The 18194-nt window shown below is 38.1% G+C and overlaps 1 protein-coding gene across 4 annotated transcripts in view; it reads right to left on the bottom strand.

The window, feature by feature from the left end:
- Window positions 1-18194, bottom strand: part of SPAG6 (sperm associated antigen 6) — a 57288-nt gene that overhangs the window by 21842 nt on the left and 17252 nt on the right. For all 4 annotated transcript variants that reach the window (XM_078378643.1, XM_020801737.3, XM_078378642.1 and 1 more), the window contains 5 exons: window positions 17255-17438; window positions 11198-11403; window positions 9927-10100; window positions 4441-4593; window positions 1611-1802 (listed from right to left, as the gene is read on the bottom strand). In XM_078378643.1, coding sequence (XP_078234769.1) covers window positions 1611-1802; window positions 4441-4593; window positions 9927-10100; window positions 11198-11403; window positions 17255-17438 — 909 coding nt within the window. The remainder of the gene's footprint in view (window positions 1-1610; window positions 1803-4440; window positions 4594-9926; window positions 10101-11197; window positions 11404-17254; window positions 17439-18194) is intronic.

Consider the following 18194-nt stretch of genomic DNA (forward strand, 5'->3'; position numbering starts at 1 on the left):
CGAAGGAGGGTCATTTGGCAGGAATTTGGGACATTCTTGTATTTAAATTTTTAAAAACTAAAAATAATTAAGAAGTAACAATATATAATAACAAGTTACTCTTTTAACAATGCACAGAACTAATTATATTGAGCTACTGTTTCCCCCCCCTCCCAAAAGGTAAGGAGTAACTTTCAATAGGTTGTAAGCTCTGTCCCTTTCCCATAAATGCCGGTGCATGATTACTTCAGTCCCAGGTGGGAGACACACACACACACATTGCTAGATACACCTAGATGAAGAACTGCACATGCAAACAACTTCAGCACACAAACTGCCCTATATGATTCAGTAGCTATCTTATCATATATGTAGGCTCAGTTAGATATGCTGAATCCCACTTATCAGCTGGTTCCAACAGGTTTGCTTCCAACTTTCTCTTCTTCCTGTAAAACTTAACATTATTCCCAAATTAATACCCTATTTGGAGACCAGGATACTTCCAAGACTTGCTTGCTCCCTATAAACCTATTGGATTGTCTCATTTTTTCACAGAATTGCTCCATACCGCATCTGTACATTTATATTTATTTGTATGCATTTATTTAGTAAGGTAGGTACTTAATTAGTTGTTTGCTATAGTTGGATCCTGCCTTTCCTCTAAAGAGCCCATAGTTCTCTCTTCCTCCACCTTATTGTGCATCTTTAATTGGGACAGGGTGCATGCAGGGTTGGCATGTCAGCAGCATCCCATTCTCTGAGATTCCATGGCCAAAAGTAGAGGTTTGAGATGATTCCTTGTGAAGCCACAGATGCAGGGTAGGCAAAAGCTAGGAGGACAAAACTGCTTATGGACTAACTGAATGTGGAAACAGGCATAAAGAAAAACTAGGGAAATGAGCATAGGATCCATGTAAAATCCAGATAATGAGGCGATATAACAATCCAAAAGTGGGGTGGGGTAGGTCAAAGTGAGTTCTAAAATATGCCCCAAATCTGTAGCAATTCTTGCCATTCCTGCTAGGGCTCACATTCCACCCAGACTTACAATATACATGACACACACTGAGACAGTACCAGCTAGGAATGAGTTGAGGTAAGCCCCTCACACTCTAAAGCCATAGATCACACACAAAGAAACAAACTTGCTCCTCTTCCAGAAGTGGTCACCCTTAGATTTGTCTCCCCAACTACCCTGTTTCTTCAAAAATAAGGCCTAACCTGAAAATAAGCCCTAGAATGATTTTTCAAGATGCTCATAATATAAGCCCTACCCCAAAAATAAGCTCCAGTTAAGTGAAACCCCATCCTCCACCATTGTGCAGCAACCAGAAGAAGATGACATGACTGTATTTGAATAAATGTAGATTGTTGAACATGAAAAAGAAATCCCCTGAAAATAAGCCCTAATGTGGTGTTTGGAGCAAAAATTAATATAAGACCCTGTCTTTTTTGTTTTGTTTTGTTTTGTTTGTTTTGGAAACACGGTATTCTTTGAGATTCCAACTGCTGCCACAAGACCTGGCAACCTAATAGATCACAACCCAATTTCTTCACCATTCGTGTCATTTTACCCAGATTCTAAGCCCATTATTATTAATAAACATAAATTTAAAAGCATATTGGCTTACTTTGACTTGAAGATCTTCTGAACTTTCAGCTGCCATATATAAGGAAAGCAACACAGGTAACACATTTGCTACTGCAACAGCCCGGGCATGTTCTGGAGTGTGTCTTCCAATCTGCCCCAAAGACCAAGCAGCGGCTGCTTTAATATGATCTTCTGGCTCTTCTGACAAGCACACCGCAAGCTGTGGAACCCCCTGCAGTATTAATCAAAAGCACAAAACACTATGGATTGAGGACAGATTTGGAGAACCTGCAAGAGACAGGAAATAGACATACATGCATACAAGTACGTACATCACTTGGGCCACTTGTGAGGATTGTTTCTCCATATTATGAATTTAAGCATCAGAAAATTATTAATTCTGTTATTTTTTCTGCGATAAGGGCAGCTATGCTGACACAATTATTGCTTTCAAGATTCAAGGAGCAGGTGCCACAAATCAGATTGCAAAACAGAAAGCATAGCTAGTGTTTTTATTAGGTGTTGAAATTCCAAGGTTTCAGATTTCCTGGGTAGGTTTTCTAGAAAGCTACTCCATATCTACTCTGTGCATCTTTTCTTTATTTTGAGAATGCCTCCATGGGTCTTCCACATACGCAGCCACTCAGATGAAAGGATATGGTGTGGCCACAATGTTTGAGAGAACTGCTTATCCGCCCCCATGCCAAACCTTTTCTCCCTAGCAGGAGTCTTCTATATATTTATGCTCTTTTTTGCCCCCACTCCTTCATTCATTTCACACAATAAATTTAAACACAACTAACAGGTTATTATTCATGTGGGCACTGACCCTTACAGATGTAGATTGGAACTTTCATCAGTCAGATTGCCTTTTAGTCCTGACAATTTTATAATTAGAATACTTTGCACACACTCACACAAATCAATATATTCTACTATCCACCAGGAACCATCTGATACATTTAAAGAGAGAGAGAAAGAGAATGTGTGTCTGTGTGTGAGAGAGAAAACCATCAATAATTATACCGCACATCAGGCATTCAAATATTAGATTTCCCTTCTCACTGTCAGGTTACCTAGAAAAACACTTTAGAGGGCAGGAAACCTTAGACACAAAAAAGCTTAACAGTCTGCCCATTTTAAACAGAGAAATGCAAGCAATCCAAATGTTGAAAAAAATAAAGGGGAACAAGAAAGGTGAAAACAAGAGAGAGAGAGAAAAGGCAAAGTATTGTGGCACTTTATGAGATTTATAGCAAGAAACACTAATACAGCTATTTCTTTAGAAACGGCAAGAAATCCAAATTATATCTTCTGTTTGAAGACATTATTCAGTTGCAATGGCCTTTAACATTTAATAGGGTTTCAGAACTGCCAGTCATTTATACTAAAATGGGACAGAGTGTAAATGTTAACATTTTGCTTTCTGCAGCATATAATCTTTTTCTTTTAAGTATGTTAGAGCAGAAGAAAAGCAAGCACACTGACATAACAAAAGATGGCCTATTTTATACATTCTCATTTTAGAGACAATTAAAGCTGAGAAATCAAATATTTATTCTAAGAAACCCATTTGCTTGTTCCCTTTTAGCTATTTGGAAAAACACAACTCATTTAGCATTTCATGAAAATGCAAAACTGAGCTAGCAAAAAATATCCATAACATTATATAAAAAAAGAAAACAATCCCAAGACTCTTCTGTTTCCTTGCACACAATGACTAGGCACACAGTTCAGGCTATGGATTACAATTTAATATAGCCACAGAATGTTTGTTTTGGAAACACAAAAATTCTACCAATCAATGCAAAGATAACATTGCATATCACATTTTTTCAATGTTTCTTTCAAAATCCTTATCTCTCCTCAAAAAACCTTGAGTAGTTGATCACTACTATTACTATGGAATAGTGGAGACTACTTGATAAATAAAAGGATCCATTTATACAAAAACACATTGTGGTAGCACTAACTTGAAAGACAGCAAAAGAATTAAACATTTGTTCACTCTCCCTTTGAAAACCAGTTTGACTCTGGCTGGATAATGCCTGAAATATTATTTTCATCCTATGAATGCAGAAATTAAGCAATCAAATATAACAAATATTTTTTTAAAGTAACAGTTCAGTCATAGAGATATCTATAAGCACTAAAATTCCATAAGCCATAGAACAGACTTAATCTCCCTTCCAAGGCTGGAGATAGACTCTCTTCACATCCATAGCAACCTCCTTTTCAATGTCAAAATGGAAAACGAAAAGAGAGTGGCCGGGGGGCATAGAGAGGGCAGAATAGGGAAAGTTGAAGATAGGCAGCACCCCAAATCATCCTAACTTTGGTAATGTCCCTGACAAGTGAGACGGTCTGGGCAGTACATAGCAGAGTGTCCAGGAGTTAAAAGATCCAGGTTCCAGTTCCCAGTAAGTCATAACATTCATCAGGTGCCCCTGGATCAGTCATTCTTTATCAGCTTGACCTATTTTACAGAGCTGTTGTGGGGATACAGCAGAAAAGAGTAACTACATATGCTGCCCAAAGTTCAGTGAAGGGAAGGAAAGACAAAAGTGTAACTAATAAGTAAACAAACATGCCAGCTGGTCTAAAAGCAACTCAAGGTAGAACACACAGTCTGCTCTCAAGCCCACTTTATTCTTATATAATTTCTGAGAAATAGGTTAGCTGAAAGGTAACGATCAGCCAAAGGATATCCAGAGTTTCCTGGCAGGGGTATTTGTATCTGGCTCTCCTCCACCTTAGTAATGACACGATGTGTTGCTTAGAAACAAACAAACATATTGCTGTATCTTTGGCACACTCACATTTTTTTAAATCTAATTATAATTTTTAACTACAGAAAACCAAGAACTAACCTTGGAAATGATCACTGCCATGGCCAAATTCTCTGAATGAGCAGCCACATAGCCCAACATCATGATACCTGGAAGTCTCACATTTCCTTTGCAGCTGCCAATACAATCAATAACAGCAGCAACTCCCCCTGCATTCACAATAAGTTGTGAGAGCTGAAAGAAGATAAATCAGAAAGGTTACAGATGCTGCAATGTCAAGGAACTATCAACCCATACAAACAAGCAGCCATTTGCCTCCATCTCCAGTGACGGCATATATTGAAAGCTAGCAAATCCATTTTTACGAGTTTAAGTGAAGTAAAAAACCTGACTGGCCAATTAGCTCCTTTGTATGTTGAGTTGATGTTTACAGGTGCATACATATAAACTAAGATTAATACAATATGGTTTTCTTTTACCAGAGTGTAAGCCCATTCTAGTGTAAGCCCATTCACCTCCCTGGACAACAGCATTCAAATAAAGACACAAGACTCATTAGTAAGCATGTTCTCAATTAATAAGCATGCTCCTTCTCAATTACAAGGGAACACGTGGATTATGTGTCTCTTGTGTTTGCAGAGGTTTTGAAGACCATAGGTACTTCAAAAGAACAGTGCTTTCACATAAGAGAAATGTGTGCAGATCTCTGTCTTCACTACATATGCAGCACAAATGAGAAGCGAGACATAGGGCACTATCATCCATAGGGTGACAGTTGTTCTTTCAAATATACATCTGCCCATATTATACACATAAGAAACAATTCAATCCATCTGGTTCAGTAATGTCTACATTGACAGCAGTTAATTCTCCAGAATTTCAGCCAAGAGTTTCTTCTACGCCTGCTTCTCAGTGCTGGGTACTAATCTTGGAACCTTTCATTTATATAGCACGTATATAAATTTGCTATACTTGGTTGTATGGGGTATAGGCATTATTTTCCAAAAGAGACATAGAGAGAGATAGCCAACAGAATTTTTCACCACAATGTGGTGGTGGTGTGATTTAATGTAGCTTAAGGTTAATGTCATTATAGTGCCTGGAGCAGAGCAGGATATTGTGGCAAAAAGGACATGTCCATTATAGGAGAAATGGATCTAGATCTCTCTCTAGTTTCAGTTGCAGCCCTGCTTTGACCATTTATTCTTCAACTGTGCCATGTGGCTTCCTGATATTGTTCTTGATAATACCACAAAGTTCACAATAAGACTATGCTAATCTGTGATTTGACAGTGGTTCTGGGAGCTGACTGGAGCATAGAACTAAAACTGGAAAGGCAGACTGGTCAGACCTAACCTAGCCCAGTTTTGCCCCACTATGTATTTGGTGCTGTGCTGATCTACTTGAGAGTTGACAGAGGTTGGAGGAAAAGTATCACTAGAGTCCATAGGGCTTTGAACTTCCTTACCAGAAAACTGCCCCATTTTGGGACTGGATTAAATACTATCTGTGTATCATCCTCCCTGCTATCTGTCAGCTTCTCCAGCAAGCTAAGAGGAAGATGTCATGGGAAGCTTCAAATGGAGTGCTGAAGGGACTCCGGTCAGTGGTTAAATGTAATTTTAATATTCATGCCAACCCTGCCTATGGATTGGTTCAAGATTTCTTGATCTTCATGACCACCATGTTTCAAGTTATTACTGACCCAAGACACAGAGCAGGACATCTTATGTCAAATGGTCAAGGAGGGGTCTGAAGGTATGGAGAAGTCTCTTATCATGATCAAATTGTTTCCTGATGATTTTTGGACTATCCAGAGTGATTTGCCCATACAAATGTGAAGGACCTATTCAAGATAGTCCAAACTACTGACAACTCATAACACCTGTGCTGTAGATATGTCAATATGCTACTAGGTTAGATTTGAGGCTTTAATGTTTGCATATAAAGGCATAGGCAACTTTGGAATAGCTTATTGGAGGGCTGCCTTAATCCATATATCTCTGCCAAGCACACTGTTCAGTTATACAAGACTTACCAATGATACTATGTGTTGTTTGTCTTATGCCTGTTAAATACAGGGCATTTAGCATGACCACATCATTACTGTATTTGTATTAAGCAAGCACTGTTGAATTTCCATCAATTGCTCAAAAATATTTATTTTTACATGAACTTTCCATGATCTGTGACCCAGCCTTTTTTAACCATTTGGCATGAAGGAAGGAAGGAAGAAAGGAAGGAAGAAAGGAAGCTAGATGAGGATTTATCCCAGTCTTTTAAAGATTTTTTTTCTCGATCTGTCCCATATGAAAGGTATCAACATTAATTGTGAGGCAGAACCAACAGGAAAAACCATCCAGTATTCCACAATACTTCCAAACAGCAAATTCCACTATACTTCCAAAAACTATTCATCCTGTGGTTTTGGCAAGAATCTAAGGGACAGCAAAGTACCACTGTTCAAGCCAGGGCTTCACAGTCCATGTTATTTCAAAGAGTATTCGGAAGGCAACTGGAAGCAATCCAAGGTTCCAAATAAATGGTACAAAATATTTTTAATAATTTTGTTTTGCATAGACAGGAAAATTTAGGCTTGGGTGAATATTTCACCATCAAAAAATGTATACGATAAAAGTTTAACCTTCAGTGTATCTAATACATAAAAATCCCCAAAAATCCATTGGACTCTAATGCTGGACTTCTTAATATATTCTGAAAGCATTTTTAAAAAGTTCTCTTATCCTAGTCCTACACGGCACCTTGTGAAGACTTCCAAAAGGAATAAAGTACAGTAGTGCCTCGCAAGACGAAGGCCATGCGGGACAAAAAAACCCGCAAGATGAATGTTTTTTGCGATCGCTGTGGTGCCTCACAAGACTGCTTCTTCATTCATCTTGCGAGGTTCCCATAGGAATGTATTGAAATGCATGCCTATGGGAAACCGCTTTTTGCAAGATGAAAATTTCACAAGACAGCGCTACTCGCAGAACGAATTATTTTTGTCTTGCGAGGCACCACTGTATCACTTGCCTCTCATATGCTTCCCTTTACACTAAGGCCAGAGATTCCTCTCTGATTTATCTCACAGTTCCAAGTATAGTAGGACGCAATTTGTCCCAATTATGTAATGGCAGCAGCCATTTTGAGAGTATGGAAAGACAGCACTGCCCTGGTGGGCCCTCTCCCTTATTCAAGAGTGGTAGTAGAATGGTAATGCAGGAAAGAGTAGAGAGGATGGGCAGCAATGCAGACTGTGGTACTCTAAAGGGAAGTGCCAGTTCAGTGTCCATAGACATTTTGAGAAAATTAAGATGGCAGCTAGAATTACCTTGTCCAGCTCTTCACTTTTTCAAACTGCTATGCCATTAAAACATACTTTGTTTAAAACAAGGTCAGCTTCAAGAGTGGTGGGTGCCCAGGCTTCTCCTACCATGGCATATACTGACATGGCTTTCTTGCTTGGAACCTACTTTTGATATTTTAAGCATCAGACAACAGCCTTCTAAAACCACAGTCTTGCCTCTCAATTCAGTTTGGTCTGTTTCCTTTGACGAGCTGTTGTCTTATGCTACTCCTAGTGATCCTGCTGTTTTCAGTGTCTTCCAATTACAATTACTTGTTTTTCATTTAATAATCCAACCTACAAATTTCATTAAATGGGATGTAAATTTTTTCACATAAATATATGTACATTCTTATTTTGAGAACTCTTCCTGCTTAACTCAAGAAACAGAAACACTTTTGAAAAAAGTTTTTTAAAACTGACTACATTCCCAGAATTCCTCAGCTACCATGCTCAGTGGAGACGTTGGGGAATTTTGTGATCTGTAGTCTATTTTTATGAGCTCTGTAACGATGCACTGAAGTGTTTCAAAACAGCAAGCAGATTTGGGATTAAGGTTTCTCTAATAACATGTCTCCAATAACATGTCAGGTTAACAAATGATATGAACTGATTTAATTTTTTATAATTCCAGCCTTGTTTTATAACCAATAAATGATTATAAAAGAAGGCAATTGCTTCAACTGAGATTCTTCATTTGATGCCAATTTAGTCTGCTAAAACCCTTTAGATTGGTAGTACGTACATACCACCTTTTGAAGAGCAAGTATGAACAGGATTCTCTCTAGATCAAATTCTATATCTTAAGTAGAGCTTGGTGATTCTCAGTGCCAGATTCATCTGCTGAGATTGCTGCAGCTTGCAATTCAGCCACCCCTCCCCCTCCTGCTGCTGCAGCCACCACAACTACCTCCTCCTCCTCCTCCTCCACTTCAAATGCAAGAGCTTTTAGACTCAGAGCAAGGACTCCTGTGGAGATTATGCTCTGCAGCACAAAGGAAGTTTTGACTACAGTGAGGATTCCCCAAATCCTTCTTCCTCCCCCAAACCTCACGGCAAGCATCAGAGCTGCAAAAACAGCACCTCTCACACTATCCATCTGACACTGGGGGTGGGGAAAACATCTCTAAAGAAGAGCATCTGAAATAATATGAATATAGGATGTTCAGGTGGGTTTACAGGGTTTAAATAAATACAAACCTCTTAATAAGAAGAAATCACTGCACTCTGAGTGTTCTTCTTTCAACACATTGTAACCTTCCCAGCATATTTGATTTTTTTTTTCACACTACTATTTTACTGCAATTTTGGTGCACTGAAAATTGTGTGTGAATTGAAAATGCACAACATTTCCAGATGAAGAGTAATGCATTATATCCCAGATCTCCTGATATTTGACACCTGGACAAGTATATTTATTTCACAAGTCTGTGGGAAAGCATTATGTGATTTGCAATTCATTTATTTAGTTCAGTGGAGGTATATAGGCTTCACTCCAAATATATGCTGTACTTAGATGACTTTGTATGTTGATTTTGAAATGTGAATAAGAAAGAAAGAAAGAAAGAAAGAAAGAAAGAAAGAAAGAAAGAAAGAAAGAAAGAAAGAAAGAAAGAAAGAAAGAAAGAAAGAAAGAAAGATGAATCTGATTTTATCACTTTTTAATAATTTCATCAGCCTATAATCCATGAATTCAGATGTACTGAATTTCATGTTAGTTTATAATAAGTATTTTAAAGGTAACCAAATTATTGTCATTTTTCTAGGGCAATGCATTTTAAAAAGAATTTCACACCATTGTTCCAAACAGTCCCTGCAAAAAAAAAAGGGGGGGGAGACAATCCAACACAATGTGAAACTTGAAAAATCCATACATTTAAAAGGAGGGTTACAAACACTTCACTATGGCCGAAGAATATTTGTTCTTCATTAGTGCCTTTCATATCTTGTGTGTCCCCACTGTTACATATACTTTCCACATTAATACCCACCAACAAGGAAAGCCAATTTTTCTCATTTTCCTACTCCCTATTTGTATTCCAAGCACATTCAATAACAGCAACAAACATTTCCTTTTTTTTTCCTTCTTTGCAGCAATGGAAATTCCACAGAGCTTTTTTCTTTGCCTAATGACAGAATAATACTAGGGATTTTTAAAAACATTTATTTAAACTATAAACACTAATAACATGACCTTGTATTTGCATTCTCAAGGTTTTACCTCAGGCGTATGCCTTGCTATCTCTCTAATTAGAGTTGCAGCATTTTTCTTGACATATTCATCGGAGTCCTTCAGGCATGTGAGTACAACAGGGAAAATTTCTGCTTCAACCACCATTTCTGCCAGATCCACAGAATGTTTTGCTATCTGGCTGAGAGCTGATAGCACCTGACGCTGGTAAATAAATAAGAATGATTGTTTTATAAATGGCTTACTGGGCACACACTTTACAGGCACACAGACTCAAGAAAAGAAAGACAACTTCCCATAGAACTGGGAAAATTCAAAACATCCACAAGTTTTACTAAATTTATACCCCTTCTAATTTAATAAAAAACAAGACAAAAAGCAACCAAACATCTTCTCAACAAAGAGAGACACAGCTACTTGGAAGACATTCACATTCAATTCAGCTGAACTACTTCCAAGTAAATACAACATGGACTGAGGAAATGTACTTTTTTTTACAAGCAATTCAAAACAGAAGACAAGACATGCAGTTTATTGCTCTCTGTTAAAACCATTACACATAAAATAATTGCTTGTTTCTCTCCAAATACAAAGCACAGATCCCAGAAATCAGCTGATGTCATTTAAATTTTAATATCTGAAATGAATGTTAAAAGATTGCTATATTAATTAAACATGTATGTGGAAAATGACATTTGCTATTAATTCTCACAAAATGCCATATTATTAAAAAGACGAAGGGATATTATGGTACTGTAGGTACTATTCAATGTACTGAGCAAATTCAGAAGGAAAAAGAAAATATGCACAGAGGTTTATACCCAGATCCTACAGTGACTTACTAAAAGCAAGTATCTCCAAAACAAATGGGCCTCCTCCCAAACAAATATATTTAGTGATGCAGAGCTATCTTTCTAAGAATACCCAGAAGCGCAGTTATAGCATTAGAACACTAAATTATATTTGTTGAGCCAATTAAATGTTAGGAAGGATTAAGATGTAAAGAAAATTCTTAGATATAAAGAAGCTTTTGAAAAAACTCTAATAAGTCCATCACACATGGTTGCCAAGAAAACAGATATCAGCATTTAAAGATGCGTTGCCTCATTTCCCCCCATGTATTTACACAGTAGTGGTATCAAAAACAGCCAACCTCCCCTTTGTCAACTTAGAAATATGTCGTTTGGGATGAGAGCCCTTTTAGATTAATATGCTTTTCTCAGCATCCAATCACAGCTGAACCCTGGTTTCCTTTCAAGGGAGAGGGAGAGAAAGAGGGGGAAAGTAGTTTTGAAAAGTACCTTTAGTTTGGCATCAGGGTTGAGGATCATCTGAGCCAAGTGAGCAATTGCCCCCGCATCCACCACTGTCTGTGCTAACTCTGGAGAATGCTTTGCAACATCACTGAGCGCAGAAGCAGCAATCCTTCTCAAAGCAATCTCTGGCTCCTGGATACAAAGTACTAAAAGAGGAATGGCTCCAGCATCGACCACAGCTTGTGACAGTTCTGTTGGTCCAATGAAAGTAATTAAGCGAGTATGGGTGACTGACCCTTGTGCAAGCCATTTTTCACCCTGACAGATACAGCAGGAGGGGGAGAACGGAGGGTGTACTTCAGTGCCTTGACATCTGCATTTCAAATCAACCCTCCTAGTTTCATGAACCATGTGGACCAATCCTCCAGCTCAAAAGAATACAGGTCAATAGATGGACCTCCATTTACATGCACACATTTAAGGTAGATTAGGCTGAAATGGCTTGCTTACCCCCTGTGTGTATGTGTGTGCATGTGTGTGTATTTGTGCCTTTTAAAAGAGTAAGCAGATGTCAGCTGTTTAAGCACTGACTGTTGTACATCGATCAATAGGCAAGCAGTTTTTGCATAGCTAACAATAAAGAAAAGCCAAAATGCCAAAACATGCTCTCTTCCCCCACAAAGTTAATTTAGGTGATATTTACCCCATTCCTAAGAGAAGCATAAAATGTCATACTTAAAATACATTAACGCTTAGTTTGTTAAAAGTAGTATACAGTATATTCCACTTAAAAAACTAATGTGTTAACTTCAGACATCAAAACACATTTTAAACACTGCATTTTTCACTAGTAAACTACCTGAAATAGTTTTTTCCACAATAAATATCTGTAACAGACAGTTGCATTTAGCTGCCATGATCAGCTGCTTGCATCTTAACCTGAAAACCCTCAATTAACTGATATAGCTAGTATACTGTTATAGCAGAAATTCATTATCCTCATTTCGCACATTTGTAATTAGCTTCAGTAGCAAAGGAGAAAATTAAGGGACAGCAAATGCTAAGATTATAACAAGGGCTACTTTGGGAGATGATGAGAAATGAACACAAACCCCATTAATTTCAAATGGGCTATTATGGGTTCTTAAATATGGTTTTATTAGGTCTTCTCCTTGTTATGCACATACTCTCTTATCTTTAACATTTAATTCACTTTACACTGCCATGGCAACAAATAGTTGTTGTAACTCAAGGGCCCAACTTTGATTCTGCATTTACAGTTCATCAAGTAAAGCCTTTGGACAACTTTCTTAACCGCAGTAGTATACTGTACCCACAAATTCCCGGTCTCCACTGATGTGCTAACACATGCCTACAGTCACATAATTATTTTTTAGTAAGTACTTAGACATTGCACCTATGGCAAATAAATAACATTTTAAATTGTTCATACACTTAGTGAATTACAGATGTTAATCTGACAGGCTGAAGCTCCAGTGGCCTGTATGTTGGATTGAATCCAAGATATGTATAGTATTTATACTAGACAAAGTATGGATTCTATATATGGGTTTTTCATGTGACTTCCTCTTCAAGCCTGTATTTTATTCACAATACTCTGGCTGTAACTGTACAGAAAGCATGCACTGTAGTAACTATGCATTTGTCGTAACAATTGAATATAGATACGATACATTTGTTTTTCTTTCCCTAAATATGCATAACTGCAATAGATAAATAAATTATTTATATTACAGTATTTTGCAAAAAGGGAACGTCCTTTTGGAGGAGTAACTTTATATTTCACACAGAAAAAAGGAGACAGAACTGGGACTTTAAAGTGATCACTTTAAAGGAAGAAAGAAACTGAACAATCCAAGAACCTATTTGGGCAGAATACTTGCACTAAAAGATCTTCTGATTCTCCCCTCCCCACTTTTCTATCAAATATCGTTGGGACACATTTGAAGAAATATCTGAATTCCTTTTGTTCCCCTTACCGTGGCTTGTGGACACCAGTATGATAAACATGATATCTGTTTATAATGTAGAATTCAAACTTTACAAAGCAGAGTTTAATTTATAAACACCCAGTCCTTCTTCTATCGCTTTTTCAGATTAGAAGAGCCCTACCAATGAATTTTCCAACAGAAACACAGTTTATGTATGTATGTATGTATGTATGTATGTATGTATGTATGTATGTATGTATGTATGTATGTATGTATTCATGCATGCATGCATGCATGCATGCATGCATGCATGCATGCATGTTCATTTTCCTTTTCTCACAAAGGGAACCACTTATTTTTATATTGTTCAACATTCAACTGAGAATAACGATTCCTCTTTTCCTCCACAACCTCTACAATCTGGATGGAGAAGGAAATATATGATAGCCCCAGTGACATACATACAAACCTCTGAAACAACCAGGCTATGAGAGTGAATTCTCTATGAGAGCAAAGGCACAGAAGGATTGTGAATAACAAGTAGAAATAAAGGGAGCAGATGGGAAATGTGTGAGAAATGACGTAATATATAGTTCTACAGAAAGCTTTGATTGATGGAGAATTAACTCCAAAATCAAAATTGGGCAACTGAATTACAATACAGTATATATAACGTGTATATGTGTAAATACACACACACACAAACACGCATACATATATGCAAACACATAATTCCTCTAATAGATTTGGTGGTCTTAAGCTAGGCACATGTCAATTTACAAATGGTTCAAGCTTGATTTCCTCTAGGACCCATCTGTTCATCCTTCTAGTAGTCCAGGGTCTCTGCAAAGCTCTCCTCCAGCACATTTCAAACAATTTTTCTGTTCCTGTCAGCTTTCTTTACTGTCCAACTTTCACACCTGTACACAGTAATCAGGAATACAATAGCGTGGATAATGTTGGTGTTGGTCTCCAATGACACATCCTTAGACTTGATTATCTTTTCCAATTTCAAGTCATTGCTGCTTTCTGCTAGTAAGGTGGTGTCTAAAATTAATGACGTTTCTTCCTCAGATTTTCACTCTTCCTTCATCTAAATTTAATCCAGCTTTCTGAATGTTATGTTCTGTGCACAGACTGAATAGGTAAGGGGATAAAATGCACCCCTGTCTGACACCTTTGCCTATCAGAGCCCATTTTTAACTCCATATTCTGTCCTAACAGTAGTTTCTTGCTCACAATATAGGTTATGTGTCAGGACAATCAAGTGCTGAGGCACATCCATAGCTTCTCATGATTCACACAGTCAAAGGCTTTGCTGTGGTCTATTTCAGGTCTTCTTCGATATGCTTCAGAAGCCAGTGGCTATTTGTAGTACGATCCTGAGTGCTTCTTCCTTTACAGAATCTAACTTGAACATCAGGGATTTCTTGCTCCATATAAGGTAAAAGAGTTTGTTGAACATCACTTTGCTTCCATGAGAAATTAGAACAATTATCCTATAGTTGTTATGGATTTTTCTGGTTGTTTGGCTGTGTTCTGGAGGTTTCTTCTTCCTAATGTTTCACCAGACTCTGTGGGCAGCATCTTCAGAGGACAGGAGCTAAAATTCTGTCTATGTTCTGGTGTAGTGTGTGCCTTTGAGAACACAGTTACCCTATAGTTATTGCACTCCTTTGCATCCCCTTTCATAGGGATTGGAATGGAATTCGAATTTTACTTTCCATTATATAATACTCAGTTCTGTAGAAGGCATTTTGTGCTATATGCTATACAGGCTTCCAAGTGATGGAAAATGTGTGTATCCCTCCCCCAGCCTGAACTGGAGTATTCCTTAGAGAGTGGGGATATATTACAACATTTCACGGGTCCTACTTGTTCACTCCTTTTTTACAAAACTGTGGCCATTTCAACCTGAGTTGCCACCCTGTCTGCTAAATCAGCATTCAGTGAGGAAGTTCAATTTCAGCTGTGTGTTAAGGCCTTCCTTTGACTCCAAGGTATGCCTTTTTCATCACTGAATTTCTAGTGCCACTGATTGTGCTGATCAGATTTCAGTCAGTCTTCCTGAATTGTTACCAGTGACTAACTGCAGACTATCCATTGTTAATTAATTATGCCTCTCCAAACAAATGTTTTGTGACCAGCTATGTATAAAGTTTGATTTCATTCAGAATCAAATACTTGTCATCCATATGAAAGAGAGAATTCCCTGATAGGCTGTGTGGTCAGTTTAGTGCGCTGTGTATTACTGTTTCCATGGACACAAATTCTGTACGTGTCTGAATCTACAATTGCTTCATGAAGAGAGAAGAAAACCACTCTGTAAAATCATGTTCTGGTAATTTACACATACTTTATAACAACTACTTTGCTCTATCTTTCGGTCTTCACCATCTAAACTATGACAGTGAACAAATCATAAATCTGTTCAGCATTTCTTCAACTTTCCCATATGTCTGGATTTACATCCTGTTTTTCCTACAGAAATCTTTGATGATGATGATGATGATGATGATGATGATGATGATGATGATGATGATGATGATGATGATGATGATGATGATTTGTTTTCCTCTATACTTCCAACGAGCATTGTCAATCATCAGGGGTTATCTGAATTTAAAAAAACATCTAGAACAGTGGTCCACAATCTTGGGCCTCCAGATGTTCTTGGACTACAACTCCCAGAAGCCTTCACCACCACCTCTGCTGGCCAGGATTTCTGTGAGTTGAAGTCCAAGAACATCTGGAGGCCCAAGGTTGGAGGCCACTGATCTAGAGAACAGCACATGGCTGCATATTCTGATCCATTTACAGGCACAATTCAAAGTACTTGTTTTAACCCATAAAGATCTAAACAGTTTGGGTACAAGCTTTCTCAAGGACCATGTCTCCCTTTATGAGCCTACCTGGGTATTCATATCATTGAGAGAGGCCTTTCTCTCATGCCACCACCTTCACTGGTGCGGTTGGTGGGGACATGGGAGAGGGTATTCTCTGTCGCTGCTCCCAGACTTTGGAACTCCTTCCTACAGGAAGCCAGGCTGCCCCCATCTTTGCTGTCCTTCTGCAAGCAAATGATGACTTTTATCTTCATGCAAGCTTTCCCTTAATTATTGGCTGCCTGAGTGGGTTTTTTAAAAGGACTGTTGTGCCTTACTGACTTGAATGTATTTTTGCTATTGCTTTTGTTCACCACTTTTAGTGCACTATTTGTTTGATCCTTTTTAATATTTGTATACTTACTGTTTTCAGCTTTAAATGTCTTTTAGTGATGTAAGCCACTTTGGTTCCTCTTTAAGGAAAAAGATGGGGTAAAAATATTTTAAATAAGTAATAAAATAAATAAAATTAGCATTTATTTCAAAGCTTGCATTACAGAGAGTATGGAGGGCCATGGAAGGATCCACTAGCTACTACATATAAAAACCTACATGGGAAGAATATGATTTGGCTGCCCCTGGGATAATGAATGGGTGATGCTTGTAGGTCACCCTTTGATTCTTCTCCACGATCTATGACAGAAGAGAAGAAATTGACTCATGGGTCTAATGTAGGTCACAGAAACTAGATTACGCCTGCTGGAAGCTTGTCTTTGGCATGGCCCTCAAGCCCCTCAACACACTTGGAGACCCTTTATCTCCAATCAGAGCAACAGAGTCTCTGTCCTTTACTTTTAGCTTGTACTCTTGCAACTGGTATTTGTGTGAGGTGGAATGTCATTGGTGCACCCAGGCTCATATGCAGCAAAAAGAATTAAGTTCAGGGTATTTGGCCTGGGTATCTAGGTATCTGGGTCCTCCATCATCTACTTTTTATCTCCTATCTCTGATCTAAGGATTAATTTGCTCAGCACTTTTTCAGGGTTCAGAGGACTTCACATGCGTCAACATAGCAATGTTTAGAACACTCTGCAAGGTAGGTTTGTACTATTACCCCCATATTCTAAGGAGAAACAACATCTAAACTAGAGATTCCTTGGTTCACAAACATGACACTACTATAGTACATTACAATTGTGGTCACATCTGACATATCTTGTCCAAAAAGATACCTGTTTTGCGAAGAAACCATATTACTTCAGTTTTTTCCATGACACCTACTAGAACATTGGCACAAAAATATTCTTCACTGTTAATACTGTTACCTGCATTGTGCCTTGCTATATAGCCAAGAGCCCAGGATGCTGCTTCCTTTACACCAGGGTCAAAATCCTCCAAGCAGATCACCAGGGTATCAAGTGCTCCACAGTCAACAATTGCCTGGGCCAGCTGAGGAGAATGTTTCCCAACTGCTCGTAATACAAATGCAGCTGCTTTCTTGTAGAAGCGCTACAGACATAAAGGGAAGGGTAGAAGCATCTCCAGTTATTTAATGTAGTGGAGTTACAAAAGCCAGAAAATAAATTAAGACATTAAATAATTTTGTACAAGTTAACTGTTTATATTACACTAGGCATATACTTAAGGGAATCATTATGTATTTTTCACTGTGAAAAAATTATACGACTCATATAAGACATTTTATATTATCTCCTTGGGAAATCTCTGGATCAGCATTCAGCATGCAGCAATTAGTCAGCAGCTATTTGGACCTCCTAATAGACTAAGAAGTAGTAGTTAAAACTTTGCCCTAAATCCAGTTGTTAATTCCAGCTAGAATAAACACACTGAATGAATGGGATTTATATAACTGTTCTTACTCAGCAGTTGGTTTTGCAGGTCTACTTGTGAGTCCAGCAACTGGATTGGGCCTGCTATACTAGCATATGAATGTGCACCTACTATAATGCAGCTCCTACTAGAAGCCAAGCAGAATTCTGTGCTGAGGTGTTTACCAGGTGTTTACCAGCAATTGCAGCCAAGGAATATCCCAAGCAGGGCTCTTCCAAGACCTGCAAGAGGTGATTCCAACATTTAGCTTGTCTTTAGACCACTAGGTCAGAAAATGATAACGCTGTGGCACTAGAGCAGCCATTCTCAACCTTTGTTTGGCTGCAGCTATAAACCTAATATGAATGAAATATAGGCCAAATAAACAACCTTATATGGTGTGTGAAGAATTGTTTCCAATCTATGGCACACTTC

This window comes from Pogona vitticeps, chromosome 6 (genome assembly GCF_051106095.1).
Source record: "Pogona vitticeps strain Pit_001003342236 chromosome 6, PviZW2.1, whole genome shotgun sequence".
Classification (NCBI taxonomy): Eukaryota; Metazoa; Chordata; class Lepidosauria; order Squamata; family Agamidae; genus Pogona; species Pogona vitticeps.